A 23,743-nucleotide genomic window follows, 5' to 3' on the forward strand; every position below is an offset into this window, starting at 1 on the left:
AACAATTCTTTTGACTTTAAACATTTAGTTTCATTTTCATCAGCAAAAAAGAGCTTAGAAATGACATATCTAATCATATTTTTATTTACTCAATTAATATTTTTTGCCTCAACCTCAAAAACTGAAATTTGTTAAAGAGCTAGAGTGACAAATTTTCCGGATTCGGAATCAGCACAGATTTTTGGTCGGGTAGCGAAATAATCATTTGTATAGCAATTTGTTTGAGGTTGGCCCCTTTTTTCACAATTTTCCTAGAACCTCTCCCCCGACCTCACTGTCTCTCAAAGATTTAAGCCCCAAGCATTTTTTTTTACTTTAAACATTTAGTTTCATGTTCATCAGCAAAAAAAGAGCGTAGAAATGACATATATTATCACATTTGCTGGTATTTCAATCAATATTTCACATCGTCAATATTTCAATCAACATTTTTCGGTTCAACCTCAAATTTAACCTCCAAAAAATCAAATTTGTGGAAGAGATAGAGCGTAAACTTTTTGGATTCAGAATCAGCACATATTTTTGGGTCGGGTAGTTGAAAGAATCATTTGTATAGCAATTTGTTTGAGGTTGACCCCTTTTTTTACAATTTTCCTAGACTACAATCATTGCTTTTCTTCGATTGGCATGAAACTTTTAGGGTAAATAGGGTATGCAGAGGGGATCTTCACGAGGACAGTAAATTTTGGAAGAAAATGCGTCTAAATCATTTGTTAGTTGGAAAAATTTTAATTATTTTTACACAGATCTACTTTATAATTTCAGGCCCTTTCAGACCAAACTTCAAAGATCAAAATTACGGAAACATGTCTAGTTGAATCGATTCATGACATCTTCTTTTTTTAAGACAACAAATCATAATACAAAGGGTGTGAAACAATAGTTTTGCCTGGGGGGTAACGACTATAGAGCTGAACCTGCATTTAACTTGTTTCCCCTTCAATATGCTCCTATATTGATAATCTTGTTAGTACTGAAACCGTAAGTAATCTTTTTAGTTCTAAGAACGTTAGCTTAAGTTTGAAGTCAAAAGCTATTGAATCAAAAATATGTTATATTTGTTATTTTACCACTAGATATTCAAACTTAACATTCATCTCAACTTCAAGTATACTGGATCATCTCATTACTTTCTGATCTTCTGATCTTTCTGTTTTGACATAATATAATTGCTATGTTTCAGTAAAAGTTAAAATACAGATTGACAGTTGCCTTTGTATTTTCTAGGCGCTCAGCTAATACTATTACTGGCAAGACGGACAGATATCAGGAGGATATCTTTAGATACTCAAGACTACACAGACGTTGTTCTTCCTTTGGAAGGTATTAAACACGCCATTGCTGTTGATTATGATCCCAATGAGAAAATGTTCTACTGGTCTGACGATGAGGTTTGAATGTTGTTTTTTTTTCTTTATTTCTTAACTAGCTTTGGGGTTTGATTGACAGTTGCCTTGTGTATTGTGTAATGCTTTAATAAATAACTGGTGGCCCGAATCTGGCAAGCACAAATCGTGAGCTACCCTGTGGAATCTTAAGCTGATTACAATTTTCTTTAGATTTTTTTTTTTCTTCATAATTCTCCTGATTCCTTTCCTTCCTTTTTTTTTGAAATTGGAACTATCCCTGACATCTAATTCCTGTGTAGGTTGGATGGCCTTGGTATACATAATAGCCCCTTGTTGGCACGGAAAGAATTATCCCAAGGTCACATTGGAAGTTATCTTCAGTGCAGTAAAAGTATGGTTTGGCCCATTATAAATTGGAATAAAAAAGATTTTTACGCGTAAATTTTCATAAAAAGGATTAGGACAACATATCCCAACCTTTAAGAGATTGTCACCACATACTGCTCTTATTCTCAAAAACGAATGGAATTCCATCATTGACAGTTAGTTCTTTACCTTTGTGCTTTCAAATTAGCATTATCATTGCTACCACAGAGCGCTTAATGATGCCGACCATAAAATAAAGCACTTTCTGCTGCTGATTAATTTCCATGCGATTGTTTTCAGGTTTTGAGCATATATCAGAAAGGGAATATTGTCATGAGTGTCTTCTCGCGTGGCTTCAGAGCCCCCTTGTAGAAATGACACCTCATACGCGGAGCTTAATTTCAGTGTAAGAATTTAACGCTTCAATCAGGGTGTCCTATGTTGTAAAGCGTCTTAATAAAGTCGCTGCAAGTTTTTGTTTATTCTTCTTGTCGATGTTTTCAGCAGCAAATTGCTGAAAGGTTTTGTATAAAGCACCCTTAAGTTAGTCCAGTATACAAGCCTTTCATTGTGGGTCTTCTAACTCTGGTAAAACCTTAAACTTGACTGTCCGATGCAAGAAAAGAATAGCTCCTGTCCGATGTCACGGAGTTTAAAATAACCAAAACTTTGTAGCAACGTCTAAGTTAGAGCCCCTGTGACAGGTCGTCTAATTTAATTTGTAAAATATTCAGGCTTTTGGAAGATTGTGTTTGTGAAGGAATGGTTCATGTTTTTTCCTGTCTTAAGGTGTTGCCTTCCTTGGAAAAAGGTTTTCTATGTACGATTTTGTAGGGAAGAATCGAGTGTCATGGGCACTTGACTATAAAGATATTATCTTCTAAAAGAATAGCCTTTTTTTGCTAGAGAAATACTCAGTTAAGGGAATTCATCATGAAAAGTTAATATAGCTATACTGATTTAATTTTCAGGAACAAGAGACGATAAATTATTTCAGATGTTTCTTTATTTATGTATTCACTTGTGTGCCTGAATTATTTTAAATTAGCGTTACTACCTTTATCCACTTTGAGCGAAATGAAGGTCCAAGGTGGATCTGCTCTACTACGTATTGATGATAAAATTGTAGTACATTATTAATAGTAATTGTTAGTGCTTGCAAACTAACACGCCACATTTCTGGCAGCTGGAGGCATCCAAGTCAGTGCTATATTAAGTAGTATGAAAAATCTCGCTCCTATTTCCATGGCATGTTTTACTCCTCCGCATATAATCTAGACTCGAATGACGTTGCACGTGTTATACTCACCTGTTTATCGCATGGTCAGTAAAATGGTTGTCGTGGTTCAGGGTACAGTTGTTCGGCTGGACGAAAATAGTGGAATTTTTTCTAGCGCTTGAAAAATCTAAATTTAAAATAATCCTGTTTGGTTTGGTAGTTTTCTATTTGTGTATTTTGGGTGACTGGGTATTAAAAACTCCAAAGGTAGAAGTTAATATGGAATGTCGTATCTGTCTTACCTCTGAAGTGTCTAACTTGGGTATGAAATCTCTGAAGAGCCTCTGTCGTTTGAAATGTATAATATCCACAAATAAGAGGTAATGTTTTCCAGAAGAGCAAAATAAGTTTTTTTTTTTTCTAAAATACTCCTTTTTTTTATCTGGCTTATGATATAAGATTCGCTCCTGGCAAAAGAGCACAAGTGGAAGTTATAACTATTAGTCTGTTTTTTAAAGTTTTTCTTTTTAAAAGGCCACAGTATGCGTATATTTTTAGCGCATTCTTTTTTTTTCTTTTCTTTTTTTTACTAAGACAACAGTTAATGTCTCTGATGAGCACACCGGGATTAAAATCACGTAAATCACATAAGCAAGGGTGAAAACGGTAAATTGCGGCTTCCTGCTTAGATAAATGTTGCGAAGGATTATTTTAAAGGTTGGGGCCTGGGAAAAGCTATTATTTTTACAATCCATAAGGGGATACCAAACGTTTATTTTAATAAACTTATTAATATTATATAAAAAATATATAAATAAAAACAAAAGAAAAAATAATCAAAGAACTCACAATAAATCAAAAGAACTCACAAATAATCAAAGAAAACATGAGAAAATGAAACCAATTAAGAGAAAAGGCGGACAACAGAGTGAAAATGTACCGCTGCTTAGCCGAGAACAATTTATTCATTTAGAGCCTAATTTCTAAAAGGTTTGAATGACAGTGGCGTAGCTACGGTATTTTTATTTGGGGGAGGGGGCAAAAGGGGGTGCTATTCAAGTAGGTGCTATTCAAGCGGCAGTGAAGAAAAGTAACTATTTAACAAACACGCTACTTGGTGAAATTAAAAATATTACGCAATGCATTATAAACAATAAACACACATTAAACAATCATAAATATAAGTGCTGGTGCTTGGCTATTACTGAAATTGTCAGCAATGAGCTGCTGCCGACGACAGTAGTATAGTTTAAGCAAGCTTTTGGGTGAGCGAAGGTGAATGTTGCATATACTCGGCTTTTTTCAGCCAGAGTCCCCGCTAATGCTGCATTCCATATCCCCATTCACTTCCCCCAATTCCGGTGTTATAGGACCAAACTCTATTCAAATAGCCCGGGTATCGTTATTCATTTGCTCGTAATTTTGAATGGATTTTGACTCTGTAAGGTTTGTTGCTCTAAACTTTTAATAAAAGTAATTTGTTGAAATAGTATTTTTGATTTTCGATTAAATGATTAGTTTGTCGGTTCGCCGATTTATGTTAATAAATAGCATTGATATCTGTGGGCCTCAAGTCAAAATATTGCCACAAATTTTGTAACATTATATTGTGACATATTCCCTACATTTAAATTGAGATCGTATTTCAAATTTGGAAGTATTCGAAAAATAAAGTCTGAATTATTAACTTATCCGTTGGGTATTGTTTGGCAAAGAACATCCAGAAAATCTGAACATTTCTTGGCCTCATTGCAGCAGAAACCTTAAATTAATTAAAAATTGTCAGGGATGCCGAAAGGGAAAGTTAACTCCTAGAGTTTGAAAATTACCTTCCTCTTCGTATCTTTGTTAAAGAAAACGAATTCTATAAAAATTTCACAAAAATTTATCTTGTGTGAATCAGGGGGTTACACTGAATATCGTTTTTATCTCTAATTCCCTTCGCAATCAAAACTCGGTCTCCTAGTGCTGCATGATAAAACCGATAAAAATAGAAAAAGAGAATGGGCTGGTACCGCTTTTACGTCCACACAAAATTTATAAATTGTGAGAAAAATATACATATTTTGTTTAAATTCACTTAATTCTGTTCTCAGCAGACATTTTGTTCAGCATGCTTTTCAGCCATAATTATTTGCAAATTCATGTCAATTCTTTTTTTTGGAGCTGGTTAAAAGAAATATTTCGATTAGCGAAAATAGCAAGAAGTCAGCATGATATTATACATAGAGGCAGTTCGTCATTTAGGGGTTAGTACACGAATCCGAAACGTGAGGAATAGGGCGTTATTAGCGCTTATTAGGCATTTGAATGACAAATAAGAGAATCGGAGTTTCAATTAAATAATGCAAGTAAAAATTAAAATAATTGAATGATTCCTGGAGCGGATCCCCCTCCACCAAATTACATGACCAAACTACAACCGAATTAACCTATCTATTTATAGTGCGAATATTATTATAAAAAGCACTAAATCTTTTGTTTTTCAATGATTTCTTTTTCGTTCATGAAATTATATTCACTGTATATCTACATTCTTATTCTTCAATGATTCCATTTCTGTCCTATTTGCAGAGGAAGAGCGTGTATTCATTTCGACTTTTGAAAATTTTCAAACAAGAGAATCTGATGTTGAAATGATATATTTCAGGAAGTAAAATCACGTTAAATATCAGGGGGAAAATGACCTGTGTAAATATGGTGAAAAAGGAAAAATAGAATATTTTTCAATTTTGCCATCAACTAGGCTCACATTTTTACTTGATGATGAGGTTTCAAAACAATATTAATATGGAACCTATTATAAAGTCCAATGGACCCCTATTTTTCTCGTTTTCCATGTGTTAAAAACGATCATGGACTAAATAAAAAAATTATCTGCTCAAAGTAAAGAGCAAATTTGACACGTAAGAATGTGAGACCGGAAAGAGAGAAGTAATCTATAAACAGATAATTGATCTACAAAGGTTGCAGCCCAAGGAGTCAGGTCCTATAACACCGTTAAACACAGTATATTTGGATTTATCTCCATTAAGCAATAACACTATTTCGAAAAAGAAGTGGCAACTAACTGGGCAAAACGTAACAGGCCAACTTGGGAACGATTAACGAGAAGCAAATCATGTATATAGGCTAAACACAGTAAGTCTTAAAAAAATGTTAAACCGGGACTGTGAATCTCAGACAGTACTCTGGTAATACATGCATAAAAATGCCCAAAAATTATCCACAACCCGATTTAAGCCACAAGAAAGGAAGGGAAGAAGCATTGACCACAAGTTGATGCAAACCAAAGCAAACTCGCGAATGGCCAATGCTGTCAAGTGCTTTGGAATTATCTAAAAAATACATAGAGAAGACCGATTTGGACTAGCCTTCTTCAAATATGAACAAGAGCCCTGTGTGCATATTTGTTGCCTCTAGGTTTCTCCCAGCAACTAAACTCATTGCAGTCATATATAGCCAAATTAGAATCATGTGAGAGCAGTATATGCTCAAAAAGCTTACTAAGCAGACTTACCACAGTAATAGACATGTAAGATTTGCAAGAATTTGGATTCCCTTTCTTCAAAACAGATTTCACACTACCACAAAAAAAGGAGTCAGGGACAAGAGATCTAGCAGTACACATTTTGAAACAATAACTGCAGGTGGGAAATAAGTTCAATAGAACTTATATTGAGGTGCATAACAAAAATACCACCAAGGTTAGCTAATTTCGATATAAGACAATGAACATATTTTATTGTACTATGTCAATTAACTGACATAGTACAATAAAATATGTTCGTGCAATATTAGCTGCACGGCAAAACCTGTGCAGTTAATATTGAAAAAAAACGACTATGAACTTCGTAATGAATTTTCGGAAAAAATTGTGGATAATATTTCCGAGATGCACGGGGAATAATATCACCAGTTTGTGGACATTAAAGTCTAGATGCAATCAAAATGTACTCAAAATGCTAGTTTTCATTCTTAAGAAACTCATTCTGAGAGTACTGAACAGCAGGCAATTGATATTTAGATTCATGCTTTGTTTTCTGTTAAAAACTGGGCCACTTGAGGGTCTCCCACCGACAGCACATATTCTTAACGAAAACTTGGCTTTGTTTCGACAAAGACATTATCAAAATGAACTTTTTTTTTTACAGTTTTTCCCTTTTGAGCTTTTTTTTAGCAATGAAGATAAAAATGAGCTGTGTTAAAAGATAACTTTTTATTTATTATTATTGTCAACTGGAATGCAGCCTTCGATTTCAACAAGTTTTCTTGATTTTCAGAAAACAAATGAATATAGTCGGTTTTACCAGATTTGAGACCTGGTTTACTAAGTGGAATTTCTTTTTGATTAGTCTAGTAGTTTTATTCTGAGTGGCAACCTTGGTTATAGAAATTTGGCCTTCTGATGAATTAGGCTTATTTTACTCACTTATGTCTGTATTCTAGTTGATAATAGAGATGCTTAATCAGTTTTATTGATTAAATACTTTCTTGTTACCAAGAGCTGTTTTTGCATTGCGTAATACTTCAGCAAAGGGAGCGTGTTTGAAATCTACATAATGTTATGTTCTCCCTGGCAACGGTCTGGAAATTTTTTCCAAGGCTGGTGAACATTTATTATTTTACTTGCATAATGGATGAAGAAGATTTTGTAAGAAGCTGCCCAATAGGTCGCGTCGTATGTACCAGAGTTACGGTGACAGAACTGGAAGAACGAACATTACGTTTTAGGAGGTTCAAGAATATGAAAACACTGTCGTTTTCATGGAAGACAGAGTGGACAATTCCTTGGATTTTATCAGTTTATCTCACTTTAGAAATAAAGAATTAAGATGATTTGGAGAATATACGATATTTTCATATTTAAACCTGTTAATTGAAATGAGCTTCCGGATAATCTATCACATAAAAGACAAAAATATGACTAGGCATAGTATTTAAAGAAAAGGAGAACTAAAAAAACGAAAAAAACATCAAGTAACAACAGTCTTTCATCCTAGTCTAATTTAGGTATTAAGATACCGTGTGCTCGACAGCTTACCACGCCTTTGAGGTAAATAGTACCGGATTTAGAACCAAATTGTACCGCAAAATGTTCTTTGTGGTACAATTATAGCATTCGTCGTCAGTTTCCGTTTCACAGGCAAAAATACTAGAATAAACTGAAAAGCAAGATACATTTGTTTCTTGACTCATATCTTCCTCTGTCAGAAACCAATTTTGAGCACTGTTTCTCGTATAATGAATAGTTTGGATTTGGTAGCGATTTCTTTTTATAAAATTAAATAAAAAAAACAAGTTTTTTTAACTGAAAGTAAGGAGCGACATTAAAACTTAAAACAAACAGAAATTACTTCGTATATGAAAGGGGCTGCTTCCTCATCAACGCCCCGCTCTTTACGCTAAAGTTTGACTCTTTATCTCAACTCTGCTTTTTAAAACAGTAAAAAACTTTAGCGTAAAGAGCATTCCATTGATGAGGAAGCAGCCCCTTTCATATACGAAGTAATTTCTTTTCGTTTTAAGTTTTAATGTCGCTCCTTACTTTCAGCTAAAAAACTTTTTTTTATTTAATTTCTGAACGTTTTTGAATCAATGCATGTTTTGATTTTGGCTCTCCGCAGAGGAATAATTAACACGAAATTTGCAATTTTTTTTTTTTTTTTTTTTTTTTTTTTTTTTTTTTTTTTTTTTTTTTTTTTTGCTAAATGGATTTCTTATAGTTTTGATCGAATGATTTTGAGAAAAAAAGGAACGGTGGAGGAAGCCTAGTTGCCCTGCGATTTTTTGGTTACTTAAAAAGGCAACTAGAACTTCTAATTTTTTACGAATGTTTTTATTAGTAAAAGATAAACGTAACTTATAAATTAGCTTACCTAACGTACTTTTGTAATCTCATGTTTTTATTACATATATGAGGGGTTCACCCCCTTGTCAGTACCTCGCTCTTTACACTAAAGATTAAATTTTGTCCCAATTCATTAAGAATGACCCCTGAATCACAAAAGCCGTAGAATAAATAGTTGAAATCACTAAAAATACTTTAGCGTAAAGAACGAGGTATTAGGAGGAGGCGAGCCCCTCATATGCGTAATATTTTCTGTTCGTTTTAAATGTTAATGCTGCTCCTTACTTTTAGTTGAAAAAAAAGCTTTTCATATTTATTTTTTCATTTTTTTTAAATAATGCTAGAAAATCCTGCGCTCCCTTCATGGATATTTTCTTCTCCCATGATAAATTCCTCGATGGAAAATTCCCCCAACATATCCCCCCTTGTCAACCCCTCCCCCAACCAAAAAATCCCCCTGAAAACGTCTGTACACTTCCCAATAATAATTGCTATGTGTAAGCACTGGTCAAAGTTTGTAACTTGTAGCCCCTCCCACGGGGACTGTGGGGGAGTAAGTCGTCCCCAAAGACATAGTTATAAGGTTTTTCGACTACGCTGAATAAAATGGCTATCTCAGAATTTTGATTCGTTGACTTTGGGAAAACAATTAGCGTGGGGGGGCCTGGGTGCCCTCCAATTTTTTTGGTCACCTAAAAAGGGTACTAGAACTCTTCATTTCCGTTAGAATGAGCCCTCTCGTAAGATTCTAGGACCACTGGGTCGATGCGATCACCCCTGAAAAAAAAAAAACAACAAACAAACAAAGAAAACACGCATTCGTGATCTGCCTTCTGGCAAAAAATACAAAATTCCACATTTTATTAGATAGGAGTTTGAAACTTCCACAATAGGGTTCTCTGATACGCTGAATCTGATGGTGTGATTTTCGTTAAGATTCTATGACATTTAGGGGGTGTTTCCCCCTATTTTCTAAAACAAGGCAAATTTTCTCAGGCTCGTAACTTTTGATGGGTAAGACTAAACTTGATGAAATGTATCCATTAAAATGGGATTCTTTTGATGTAGCTATTGGTATCAAAATTCCATTTTTTAGAGTTTTGGTTACTATTGAGCCGGCTCGCTCCTTACTACAGTTCGTTACCACGAACTGTTTGATAGCGTTTACACTCAACAAAAATCTTTTCTTTCGCTTAAATCTCTAAGGGGTGACTTGAAGAGTTTGAATAGATAAAACTTGACCTTGTGAATACAGCCCAAATGCACCAAAATATGCCGGACATTTTGGATTGTACCATAAAACGTCCAATTATAGTGCATCTTGCTGTCAAAATTATGCCAAAAATGATACAATTTACCGCTTTAGCGATGCCGGTCCTGAAATTGAGCTTATGAGCTGCGCTGAACGCAATAAGCGTCTTCGGAAGTACGTCAGAATTGTAAAAGATAAGTCTATATTGTTTGTCTTGTGGACAGTAACTTTCATGAATTACATCCGAAGAAATGTTTTGTTAGTCCCGGTCTTGTATTGATCTCTAAATTGATAGAAGAATTCTCGAAGAACAAAATTGGAAAGGCCTGTGATATTATGAAGTGTTGTTGCGAAGTATTTGTCAGCATGACGTAGCCGCTCAAATGCTCGTATAACTAATTGTCGCTCATAGTAGAGAAGGAAGAAGTGATAAAATCTGTGACGTATCCCATATTGTATCCAAGATTTTATAATGAAAAAATCAAAAAAATGCACGCCATCAACAAGCACATGAAATGCATGAAATCAAAAAGAAAATTAATGTTGCCTTTTTTCTGGTTCTAAACATATCTTTCACAGGATCTTTTAAATGCGTGTGTGATACATGCCCGAAGCTTTTGTTTTTGCTTCTTTTTTGTTTAGAGACTGAGGAGTAAATTTAAATGTCAAGGTATGTTTGTGAAGTTGAACAGAATGTTTAGAATCTGCGAAGACTAATTTAAATTTTGGATACTTAGTCACAAGCTTCCTTGATGCTGGTTGAAGAAAAGTGGGATGTACCAACGATCGACAAATGTTGAAAGTTTTTTCCTGAATGCTCTTCGTTAGGCTAGTTTTGTCGTTAAGTGCTGATATAAGTTTGTGTGTTGTTATTTGTATTATTTCTTCGTTTTTCTAGTTCATTTATTATGTTTCTGTGCATCATGATGAACAGAAAAGCTATGCATACATTCTCTGTAGTCAGGACAACATCTTGTCCGCTCTTCTTTGAATTAAAAGGATAAGCGTAGCATAAATGCTTAGTAAATTTGTTAGTAAAAGTTACCTTTAACACTACAATATGTATATAGTTTATGGTGTAAATTGATCTAAACTTTTTTTTAAATATTTTTATGGCACTTGGTATTAACGAAGTGACATATAGCGATCGCAAATTCTGTCGGTTTGTCGGTTCCGGTTTTGCTACTTTAGGCACTTCCAGGTAAGCTAGGACGATGAAATTTGGCAGGCGTATCAGGGACCGGACCAGATTAAATTAGAAGTAGTCGTAGTCGTTTTCCCGATTTGACCATCTGGGGGGGGGAGTGGGGGGCTGGTTAATTGGAAAAAATAGAAATATCTTACGAAAGGGTGATGGGATCTTAATGAAATTTGATGCTTGGAAGGATATTGTGTCTCAGAGCTCTTATTTTAAATCCCGACCAGATCTGGTGACATTAGGGGGAGTTGGAGGGGAGAACCTAAAATCTTGGAAAACGCTTAGAGTGGAGGGATCGGGATGAAACTTGGTGGGAAAAATAAGCAGAAGTCCTAGATACGTGATTGAAATAACAGAAACGGATCTGCTCTGTTTTGGGAAGCTGGGGGGGGGGGGTGAATTCTGACAAAAATTAGAAAAAATTTGGTATTTTCAACTTACGAAGGAGTGATCGGATCTTACTGAAATTTCATATTTAGAAGAACCTCATAACTCAGATCTTTTATTTTAAATCCCGACCGTATCCAGAGTCATTAGGGGGGGGGGGGGACTGGAAACCTTGGAAAACACTTAAAGTGGAGAGATCAGGTGGAAAGAATAAAAGAAGTCCAAGATACGAGACTGACATAACCGGAACGGATCCGCTCTGGATCCGGTGACAAATGGGGGAGTTGGAGGGGGGTGCTTAAAATCTTTGAAAAACACTTAGAGTGGAGGGATCGGGATGAAACTTGGCGGGAAAAATAAGCAGAAGTTCTAGATACGTGACCGACATAACCGGAATGGATCCGCCCTCTTTGGTGGAGTTGGGGGGAGGGCAAAAAATTAGAAAAAATGAGGTATTTGTAACTTACGAACGGGTGACCAGATCTTAATAAAATTTGATATTTAGAAGGATCTTGTGCTTTAGAGCTCTTATTTAAAATCCCGACCAAATCCGGTGACATTGGGGGGAGTTGGAAGGGGAAACCGGATTTCTTGGAAAACGTGAAAATTGAGGTATCTTTATCTTACGAATGGGTGATCAGATCTTAATGAAACTTGATATATAGAAGGATCTTATGTCTCAGATGCTCCCTTTTTAATTTGAATGGATCTGGGGACATAGGGGGTTGGAGGGGGGAAGCAGAAATCTTGAAAAACGCTTAGAGTTGAGAGATCGGGATGAAACTTGACGGGAAGAATAAGCACAAGTTATAGATATGTGATTGACATAATTGGGACGGATCTGTTCACTTTGGATGAGCTGGGGGGTGTTGATTCGGAAAATTAAAAACAATTGAGGAATTTTTAACTTAAGAACGGGTGACCGGATCTTAATGAAATTTGATATTTAGAAGGAACTCATGAACTCATGTTGAGCTCTTATTTCAAATCCATTTGGAGGGGGAAACCGAAAATATTGGAAAACGCTTAGAGTAGATAAATCGGGATGAAACCTGGTGGGTAGAATAAGCAAATATCGTAGATACGTGATTGACGTAATCGTACTGGATTCACTCTCTTTGGGGAAGTTAGGGGGTGGGGTTCCGTGCCTTGGCGAGTTTGGTGCTTCTGGACGTGCTAGGACGATGGAAGTGGGTAGGCGTGTCCGGAAGCTGCACAAATTGACTTGATAAAGTCGCTTTCCCCGATTAGACCAGCCGGGGGGCTGAAGGGAGAGAAAAAGTAGAAAAAAATAAGATAACTTACGAGTGGGTGATTGGATCCTAATGAATTTTGATATTTAGAAGGACCTTGTGACTCAGAGCTCTTATTTTAAATCCCGATCGGCATTAAGCCTCCGATTTTCTTTTTAAATCAATCTATTGATTCTTAGAAGTTTGCTAGAGCTCACACCATATGAGCTCTTGGCTCTTGGCTTGTCCGGCCTCGTCACAAGTGCTATATGAGCTCTTAGCTCTTGTTTCTAGATACAACTTAATCATTTGGCCCCAAGGGCACCAAAATGAATACATTTTTCAGCCCTAGACCCATCTTGGGTATATCCATACCTGAAAACTGGAATTTTTCTTCTGATAATTTACAAATTCGGAATTTATTGTGGCTCTATCATATTTTTTCAAGGTTGATACATGAACCTTGACGATAAATATTTAGTTCTAATTAATTAAATTGGACAACGCTTTTCATCCATAAAAATTCAAACATTAGCAATTTGATGATCCCCCAAAGCAACTACACCTAAGGAAAGCACACCTTCTTAGACTTTTTGATGCCTTGGGACACAAAAACGTAGGGGGGGGGGAAGCCTGAGGGTAAAATGTATTTTTTAAAAATTAGGGAAGCAATTTTGTTATTTTCGATTATTTTTAATGAAAATACCCACAAAAGATATTTTTCAAAAAATATATAGGAGGGAATTTAGAGGAAGTGGACACTCCTCCCCATTAGTACCTTTGTTGGTGTCATTTGTTTCTAGTTTTTTGCTAATTTTTCAGCCACGTTTTTTTCTTATATTTTGCGCCTGCTTTTAACAAAAATTGCATAACTTCCCTTTCTTAAAGATATATATATATATATATTGTTTTGTAAGCGTCCATTTAACCGGTTCAAAAAAAAGATTTCATTGTTCTTTTACTTAATTTTCATAATTTGTAGGTAAGAGGAATACACAGAGCAGCCCTTGACGGAAACAGTCAAGAGGATGTGATTCGAACAGAAATCCACCATCCAGATGGCATTGCTGTTGACTGGGTTGCAAAAAACATATACTGGACTGACACTGGGACCGACAGAATTGAAGTTGCCAGACTTAATGGGACTTCTCGGAAGGTATGCTTGCGTTTTGCATTGGTAATTTCAAAAGAAAGATGAAAACAAAACCCCTAACACATTAATTGAACGGACATCTTTATTTAATGCTTTTCACTGAAAAAAAATTAAAAATGAAATATATATAAAAATGACAAGTGAACACAAAGGCGAAACACTGTCACTGACAACGCTTCAGTGACGCCTGTAGTAAAGAGCCACAAATCTTCACTACATTTTTTTTACAAGTGTCATTCAGTGGTTGAAAAACTTTTTCTATGATCAGTTTTTATATGATCAACTTGGAATTTGAAACTTATGATCAATTTGAAACTTGGAATCTCATGTACAAAAAAGATCGTGGCACAGTCCCTGTCCCTCCCCCCAAAAAGGGGATTTTTTTTATAATCGAAACTTAGGCTACATATACAAGTCCTAGGCTAAGAGGGCCCCATTGTAAAAGGGAAAATAGAAACAAATTTGGTTCCTTTCAAGACTTAGTCAGGTTACTTAGTAGGTAAACTTAGTCAAAAGAATTGTACTTTTCTATCAAAGGTGTTCATAGGAACTTTGAAAGGGGATTATTTAAGATAGCTATTTTTGTTCAAAACAGTCAAAAGGTCCAATAAATACGCCTCTTGAAATGGATTGACCCCCACAGTCCATGGGGCAAGTACTGTATTTGTTGCAAATTGCTAATTGTTTGCCCATTGGTTTTATGGTGAAAAAAAGGGGAGGATGGCTTGTTTGATATGTGTCATTGGCTGGTAGTTCTCATGGATCGATCTCCAGGTTAAAAGATCAACTGTTTTATTATGGTAGGGGTCCTGGAAATAGGCCAAAATACTAGTCCCCCCTCGATAGTGAAGCTGAAGAAGGGCCCTAGAACTTTTTCTCTCTTGGCTTAAAACTTGGACTATATATTTAAGTCTAGGGCTAAGAGGACCCCATTGCAGAAGAAAAAAAAGAAAAAAAAGTTTCTTCTACCCGAAGCAGGGCCTAACGAAACCCCTAAAAATTCTCCCTCGACCTTTCTTTTCGGTGTGGTTTCCGTAGAAACTTGTAAGGGAATTAATTTGATTTGGAATTGGCAGTCTTATTGCCCTTTTAGAAATTGAAAAGGATTTGGCAGCAACCGTCTCTCTCCAATTGCTCTCTGCTACTCCCCCCTCTACCTTGTGATCACATTAGATTTATCTAGACAGTACGATCATCCTAAAAAATATCTGTCACCTAGAGTCTCGGTGCGTTTAAAAGCTCCTCCTATTTCCTTTGTTTAATCGATCCATTGTACATTTCTCAGTTCTTCGATCAACTTTGAAAATGGTGCGAACCTGTATTATTTATGATTGCGAAAGCAGAAAGGAAAGCGGCTGAAGTGGCGAAGTGGTTCGCCACTATCCCATCTCACAGGTATGACTTATGACTTGACGGAGTGGAGGATCCAGGATTTATAAAAGGAGAGTTTGGATGAAATTTTAGCAAATGCGGAAGTTTCCAGTACTAACTTCTGATCAATACTGTAACACGGAAATAGCAGGAATTTCATTTATAGTGGAAGAGGGATTCATGAAGTGGCGGGACTATTTGAAATTTACCACAAAATCTTTTACCTCAAAGAGGCAACCTAATAGTTTTAGCACAAATTATCTATTAGGTTTCACAATATTCTGTGGTTTTAGATTGTGATATTGCGCCATGGGGCGTCAAAACTTTTTTCTTTTTGGTAAGGGAAAATATTCTTTTGAATTTTTCCTTATTTATGTTTTTTGGGGCCATAGAAATGTCCTTCGAAATTTGATGTTAGGACCTTTGTTTTTCTTCTAATAACTGCTGGAGTAGCCCTATCCAAGGAAATACAAAATGTCTGTTAGGAACTATTTGTCTTGGAATTTTTAGTGAGTTTTCAGAAAATTGATTGACATCAAAAGAATTGTATTTGTATTATAAGCAGAATATAAAGTAATGCGTGTTGTTATTATTGTTCAGCCACGAACTTAGAAATTACGTGAAATCTTTCCAGTTTCGGGTTACGTGCAAGTTTGGTATAAAACTTGGAATATTTCAGAATTGTGTTAGGATTATTTAAAATTATTTAATCATTCTAGTTATCAAGTTTATTGTCAGTTACTTATCAAACTTTGTTTTGTCCAGGGCAGGTTCGGAGTCAGAAGGGAGGGGGATATGGCCCCTCACTAGATCCACCAATGGCCTTGCTTGCATAATTTGATATAGCTTAATTATTAAGCTTTAATACGACATAGCAAAAGACTTTTGCAGATGCCAAAACAAATTATTTTATTCATGCGGATTTCTAGGATTTTCTTTTTTGGAAAAAGGGAGTTTTTTTCATTCCTTACATTCAGCTCTCTTTTTTCGCTCTCTAGAAATTAAACCAATATCAAAAAACATATGGGAAATAAAAAGAAGTGACTAAACTTAATTTAGCCGTGAGTCTGCGTTCATCCCGATCACATAATTTTCCTTTAAGAACAAATTGATGAAACTATGGAACTGAAATATCAATGCAAAGCGCCAAACTTCCTAATCAAATGTCACCACGCTATGGCATTGTTCAAATAAAACTTATTTTTAACTTGATTATCCTTATAAATTCATTCTTTGTTTTTATTTCCATTCTCACACCAATTTCATCTTTACCTTTTGCATTATTACAGCCAGACCAATTATTTTCCTTTTTTTATCTCTTCAACGTATTGTATTCTTCCTTATCTCCTAGACGCTTGATTCGTCTTGTTTCTTATCCTTTTCTCCAGGTTGTGAATAACGATACCACACGCGTGCCTATCCATGAGAAAATCTAAAGTCTCTTATATTTTTCTTGGTTTATATGACCTCCGCAGGAGCTGCATCCCGGCCCGGGTTTGTCTAATGGTTGAGATAGGATATGATCGTACTGTCTAGACATTTCTACTGTACTGTGAACCTCTCATATTGGATCGACGTTTTAAGAAAACTATTTTTTTTTAAAAATGTCGAAAAGTCTAATAAGTATCTCACCGTGGTTTGACAGACAGATTGAAATCAACAAGGATTCTTGGGGTGGGATTAAGTAGATCTCAAATTTTGACTTAGAGGTAAGCGGGGGGGGGGGGAGATAAAGTAAATAAAAAGACACTCTGTGTATCCAGGTCACTGAAATAGTATATCTGCTATATACTGTGAACAGCTTTGGTGTTTGAACTTGAATTTGCTACAGAAGAAAAAAGGCGGAAGATGGAGGAATTGAACTTCAAATTTTTGTGTTGGGACGAGAGGAAAAAGGGTAATTAAGTTCTGTCTCTGATGCACCTAAAAATTTTGCATTGTAAGCTCCTATAGGACGTATTATCTCTGCACACTAGTTCTATGACTATCTACCTTAGTTTTGCCCTAGGATGGATGTATGATAAACTATCTATCAACAAGTGAAAAAGACATCATTTTTATACAATCCTGAAAAAGGCCTATGAGAGCTTTGCCTTTCGCTCAAAATATCTGTCTTGGCTTTATCCCTAATTAGCCATGGCTTGACAGCAACTTGATTTTAATTCAGAAATAAGTGGCCTGTGTCTTGGCAACTTAATTAAAGTCAACTTGTCATCAAGTCGATAGCAAGCTGCGTCCGAGGATGCTGCGCTTTCCCAGGCAGTCAGATCGGTGAATCTGCAACGTCTCAGGAACTGCTTAGGGTATTCAGTTGAAACTTTCAAGGTTGATTTTTTTTGGTGGGGGGGGGGCAAGTGAACATTGAACTATGTCAGTTAAATCAAAAGATACCTTATGCAACCAGGCTATCAAATTCCATATCTGCAAAGTCTAGGGAATAGTTCAGAGGGAGTTGAAACTTCCAGGTCGTTGAAATAGCATATCTGCAATATCTTATGAACGGCTTTGGGAAATAAAATTTAAAATTTCAGGCATAGTCGGGGAAAGGGAGGGTGGGGGAGGGGTAAGGGACGGAGACTTCAAACGTTAGTTGATAGGTGCAGGGGCTACACAATCTAGTTTCTGATCCACCAAAGTGTTTGTTATTGAGGTTAATGAAAAAAACACTGTGTATTGCTAATTTATCGAAATGTGATTTTAGCCACATCTATGGCTAATTGTTTAATTTACGTTTATAACTCCTTAGTCGTTCTCGGGAGGAGGGTCACTCGCCCTCCAACTTTGTTTTACTCTTAAAAAGGAAACTAGAACTTTTAATCTTGAACCTAAATAGCTTCTTTAAAAGTTCCAATTATATTTTTAGTTAATATAGAGCGGTGCTGCCTATGATTGTGCTTACATTCCCTTTTGAAAACCTGTAAGCATATGGTTTTTCCGTTTAATTGAAACTCCCCCTAAAAGTTCCCGAAAGTTTGACCTTAACACCCTTAGCTTCATTGTTTATAGGAACTGTAGTGGTAGCATTAATAGTGTATATTTTGTCTTTTGTTCATTTGAACATTATTCTCATCAAGTCCTTGAAGCTTAAACTTAATGAAATTAGCCGTGTTATGACATAGCTGATATATCCTTTCGATAACCTGTATATTTATATACTTTTGCTATTTTAATCTTAATGCTCTTAGCCTTACTAGTAGTAGCAGCAGTAGTAGTAGTAAATGTAGCAGCGGTGGTAGCATTAGTAGTAACATGCATACATTGCCTTTTGGTCAATTGATCTCCCCTTTAATTATTTTCTGAAAGTTTCAACTTAATACTCAAATCCATTCTTAAGATCCGCTCTTTTGTCAGTTTCCAGGCACATAGTGTCTTTTGATTTAATTCAAATATTTTAAATATAGTACTGTGATTGTAGTAGTAGTAGTGGAAGCAGTAGTTGTGGTAGTGCAGTAGTAGTAGTAGTAGTAGCGTACAAATGTTACCTTTTCGGTCAATTGATCATCTCCCTTATCATTTCCTGAAAGTTCCAATTTAATATACTCTGTCATTCCTGAGTTATGCCTTTTCGACCGCCCGTATACACATAATGTATTTTGATTTAGTTCAACACTCCTCTCAATCTTCTTTGAAAGGCTCACCTAAATCCCCTTTGTCTTTTTGGAAAGTAAAGGTCAAACATGCATACCTTTCTCTATAACATATATTCAGTGGTGTCGTTTGGGGGGAGGGGCAAGGGGACAGTTGTCTCTATTTAAAAACTGCTATTTAATATGCCTCTATAAATAGTTGCCTCTATTTTAAATTGTTAAAATATGTTGAAAATAAGTTATTGAAGACTTATGGCAGGCAAATCCCCCCTTCCTTTTTTTTCTGTGGGCATTCAGTATTAATTATAAAATTATTTCCTAAAACAAGTTTTCCGACATCTTGAAAACACATTTGGGCTTGTGTTTTTGACAAATGTTCCAAAACCTCTTTATCTTAAGAATATCCCATACCCCTTGACTCCCGGTTGTGGACCACCTCTTGCCCCCCCCCCCCGAATAAAAATACTGGAGCTACGCCCTAGCTTATACTATATGTAAATAAAGAACGAATTGCCTAACTTACGACCTTGTTTTGGAGGCTGTGCGGGGGTTGACGTCCCCAAAAACATAAGTACAGGATCTTTCAACAATGCAGAAGAAAGTAGACGTCTAAAATTTTTTTATTGAATGTTTGTTCTGGTAAATGATGGTCATGGGAGGGGGGCTGGTTGCCCTCAACTCACTTTTGACTCTTTAAAAGAGCACCATAACTCCCAATTTCCAATAGATAAGCCCTATCCAAAGTTTATATGACCACCCATTCCATAAAAACCTTATATGCTTTCGGGGCATAACTTACAACCCTTGCCCCCAGGTTATGAGGGCCTATATCGCTCTATTCAAAAGAGATCGGAGGGCACTAGCCCTCCCCCACGCCCTCTTTTCCCCAAATAAATCTGATACAAATGTTGAGATAACCATTTTGTCAAAAATAGTTGAAAATCATATAAAAACCCTGGGGTCGACACAACCCCCCAGGGACCGGGGGCAGGTATTGTAAGCTATGCCCTGGGGGCACACATGGTTCTTATAGAAGGGATTCTTGTATAAAATTCAGAGCGGGATCATTTACTTGTAATTTAAAAGTTTTAGTTCACTTTTAAGATTCAAAAGATATCGAAGGGTAACTAGCCCCCCTCCTACACCTTTTCCCCCCAAACCCATCCGTTAAAAAGTTTTGATAGCCAATTTGTTAAAAATAGTTCAAAAATCAGATAATAAAAACTCCGGGGTTGACACAAACTCCCAGAGCCTGGGGGCAAGTGTTTTAAATTATGCCCCGGGAGAATATAAGGTTTTTATGTAAGGGGATGTCGTATAAAGTTAAGAGGCAGCTCATTTCATTGTCAATTGAAAGTTCTAGTTACTTTTTTATAAGTCAAAAGGGATCGGAGCGCGTCTATCCCCCCATGGTTGCATTTCGGGAAAATATGATGTCAGTGTGTGTGTGTATTTGGGGGGGGGGAGGGTAGTTCCACTCCGATTACCTCTAACTCTTAAAAAGGACCCTACAATTTCTGACTAACAATCCAATTAGCCCCCTCTGAAGCTTATACGACCACCCTTTTTAAAAAAAAAACTTATATGCCCGCAGGACATACCTTACAACCCTCTCCCTGAGGGCTGTGGGCTGGGGTTGTCCTCAATAGCATAATTTCTGGACCTTTCAACTGCGTTGAACAAAATGGCTATCTCAAAATTTTAATTGGATGTTTTGAGGGAAGTGATGGGCGTGAGTGGGGAGGGGTTGGTTACCCTCCAAATCACTTTCGACTATTAAAGAGGGCGTTAGGTCCTTCAATTTCCAATTGAATGAGCCCTTTTCGAAGTTTCTACGACGACTCCTTCCATACGGAGTGCCCCAATCTAAAACAAACAAAAAAGATAATAATAACAATAATAAATAATACATTGTGCTAACATCGTTCTTTACTTAGGCAACTCTATTGCGTTGCCTATGATATTGTTTATCAAGCTTCCCTTTTTAGTGTTTTGGTTTCCATTTCGGACTGAGGCCTCCTCCTGTTGATTGTTCTAGTGGTGGCTTTGGCCAATGAACCCCTCTTCCTTGAACTTGTGCATATTCTATTTAGTTGATTACTTTATTTAGCTATAAAAAAGTGGTACTTGTGTATTATTCAGAACACACTCAATAACACACTCGGGAAGTGAAGTTCGATTAATGCTAATGAAATGAAACAAAATTTGATGAATACATAATAGTTTAGAAACAAATTTGGGCTATATATTTGCACATTGGGGGGGGGGGGGTAAAGCATAGCATATATCAAATGCGTAAACTAACCATCGCTGCATTTGATATATGCTATGATTTACCCCCACCCCCTAATGTGCAAATATTTAGCCCAAATTTCTTGGCAATTAACCAAACAAAACCAAAATGCAAACTAAATACTTAAATAAAATATAGCTATAATTTATTTTGCAACCAAAGGTAATTGTGTGGTATAAAGAAGTTGCTTGACCAGTTTCTTGTGTCATGCTCGCATCATTCGCGATCGAAATTAAAGTGTAGCTATATTCTATTTAAGTATTTAGTTTGTATTTTGGTTTGGTTTATGCCAACAAATTTGGGCTATATATATGCACATTAGGGGGGAGGGTGGGGGCAAAGCATAGCATATATTAAATACAGCAATGGTTAGTGAACGCATTTAATATATGCTATGCTTTACCCCCCCCCCCCCTAATGTGCAAATATATAGCCCAAATTCTTTTCTAAACTATTATATATTCATCATATTTCATTTCATTAGCACTAATCGAACATCACTTCCCGAGTGTGCTCTGATTAATACAGAAGTACCAAAATAATTAAGACTGTTTATTGTGTAAACTGAGACAAGAGGCTCAAATATTCTTTACAAACAATAGAAAATGGACTGTTAAATCGGATAAGGCATCTACGAAAATGGAATAACACCCACTTCAAGAACCATGGGGATTGGCCATGTGACTTTTCATGTTGAGTTCAATCCAAACGGGTAACCTGAATAAAGATAGTGTCTTCTGTTCTTTTCTCATTCGCCAGTGATAATGACTACGTAATTTTAATCAATAGGTTTCCGGAACACTACGTGATCAATTTTTCGTTGATTTTTCTTCAGTGTTGTTCTGTGGATGTGAGAGAAATGTTGTCTATAGAGAGTGTTACACTTTTTCTGCCTGCGATACTGGCTGTGCTAACATGTTTACTGACTTTTATCTTTATTCGTCGAAACGCAACTAAACAGTTGAATGATTTGCCTGGACCTAAGCCTATTCCCTTTTTCGGAAACGCTTTAGACTTGTTTGTCCCTTCAGAACAGAGACTTCCTGTAATAAGAAGTTGGCACAAAGAATTTTCTAGTTATCCTTTTATGAGGCTTTGGATTGGAAATCGTCCGAACATTTTTGTGACCCGTGCATCTGCTGCTGAAGTTATTCTAAGAAGTAGCAAGCACATTGAAAAATCATATGAATATAGTTTTCTTCATCCCTGGCTAGGCACAGGGCTTCTTACCAGTACAGGTAGTAAATGGCATAGCCGTCGAAAACTCCTTACACCTGCTTTTCATTTTAAGATTCTTGATGATTTTTTGCAAGTTTTTAATGAACAGTCAAAGATTTTCCAATCAAAGCTCTTAAAAGTGAACGGAAGATCTCCCGATGGTTTCAATATTTTCCCTTACATAACACGGTGTGCTCTTGATGCCATTTGTGATGCTGCAATGGGTCGTCATGTTAATGCTCAAGAAGAGGCAAATTCTGAGTATGTTAAAGCAGTTTATGAAATTGGTGCAATTGTCCAAAACCGACAACTTTACCCTTGGCTTCAACCGAACATTATTTTTAAGTGGCTCCCTATTGGGTTCAGACATAGACAATGTCTGAATGTTTTGCACGGCTTTACAGAGAAAGTCATTGCAGAGAAGAAAACTGAATTTAAGGCAAGATATGAAAATGGTATAGATAAACCAGTCGAGAAAAAACGCCTTGCATTTCTAGATTTGCTTATTGAAGCTTCTGGTAATGGGAAGTACCTATCTGATTTTGATATAAGAGAAGAGGTTGATACTTTCATGTTTGAAGGGCATGATACCACAGCTGCTGGTATAGGGTGGTGTCTATTTTTTATCGGTCGTCATCCAGAGATCCAAGAGCGAGTTCACGAAGAATTGGATTTAATATTTGGAGATGACCCTGAACGAGACTTTACAATGGCGGACTTAACAGATTTGAAGTATCTGGAATGTTGTATTAAAGAGGCCCAAAGACTTTCCCCCAGTGTTCCAATATTTTCTCGCCATGCTACTGAAGATATTGAGATGGACGGTTTTATTGTCCCTAAAGGGTCTGCAGTATCAATTGTCCCATTTTTAATGCATAGAGATCCTACCTATTTTAAAGACCCTGAACGCTTCGATCCCGATCGTTTTTTACCCGAGAATTCAATGGGGAGACATCCATATGCATATATCCCTTTTAGTGCAGGCCCTAGAAACTGCATAGGACAAAAGTTTGCTATGATGGAAGAAAAGGTGGTTGTTGGCAGCATTTTAAGAAAATTCAAAATCACGAGTTTAGAAAAATTTGAAAATGTGCCGGTGTTAATTGAGCTTGTAACAAGACCGAAGTGTGGTTTTAAAGTTAAGTTGTCTCCTAGAAATATATAAGTCATCTTGTTTTTTGTTTTGTTGTTTCTAATGCTTCGTGAAATACAATTTTATACGTGTCTTAAATACTTTGTTTATTCTATTTTATATACTAGGAGATCT

The 23,743-nt window shown here is 36.3% G+C and overlaps 2 protein-coding genes across 2 annotated transcripts in view; both read left to right on the forward strand.

Annotated features, from left to right (window-relative positions):
• LOC136032040 (low-density lipoprotein receptor-related protein 6-like) overlaps positions 1-23,743 on the forward strand; it is a 113,146-nt gene that overhangs the window by 30,242 nt on the left and 59,161 nt on the right. The window contains exons 7-8 of the mRNA XM_065712130.1: positions 1,228-1,391; positions 13,837-14,010. Coding sequence (XP_065568202.1) covers positions 1,228-1,391; positions 13,837-14,010 — 338 coding nt within the window. The remainder of the gene's footprint in view (positions 1-1,227; positions 1,392-13,836; positions 14,011-23,743) is intronic.
• On the forward strand, positions 21,995-23,707 carry LOC136032041 (cytochrome P450 4c3-like). The gene has a single exon (XM_065712131.1). The coding sequence runs from the start codon at positions 22,118-22,120 to the stop codon at positions 23,639-23,641; it is 1,524 nt and encodes a 507-aa protein (XP_065568203.1). The 5' UTR covers positions 21,995-22,117; the 3' UTR covers positions 23,642-23,707.

This window comes from Artemia franciscana, chromosome 10, assembly GCF_032884065.1.
Source record: "Artemia franciscana chromosome 10, ASM3288406v1, whole genome shotgun sequence".
NCBI classification, from domain to species: Eukaryota; Metazoa; Arthropoda; class Branchiopoda; order Anostraca; family Artemiidae; genus Artemia; species Artemia franciscana.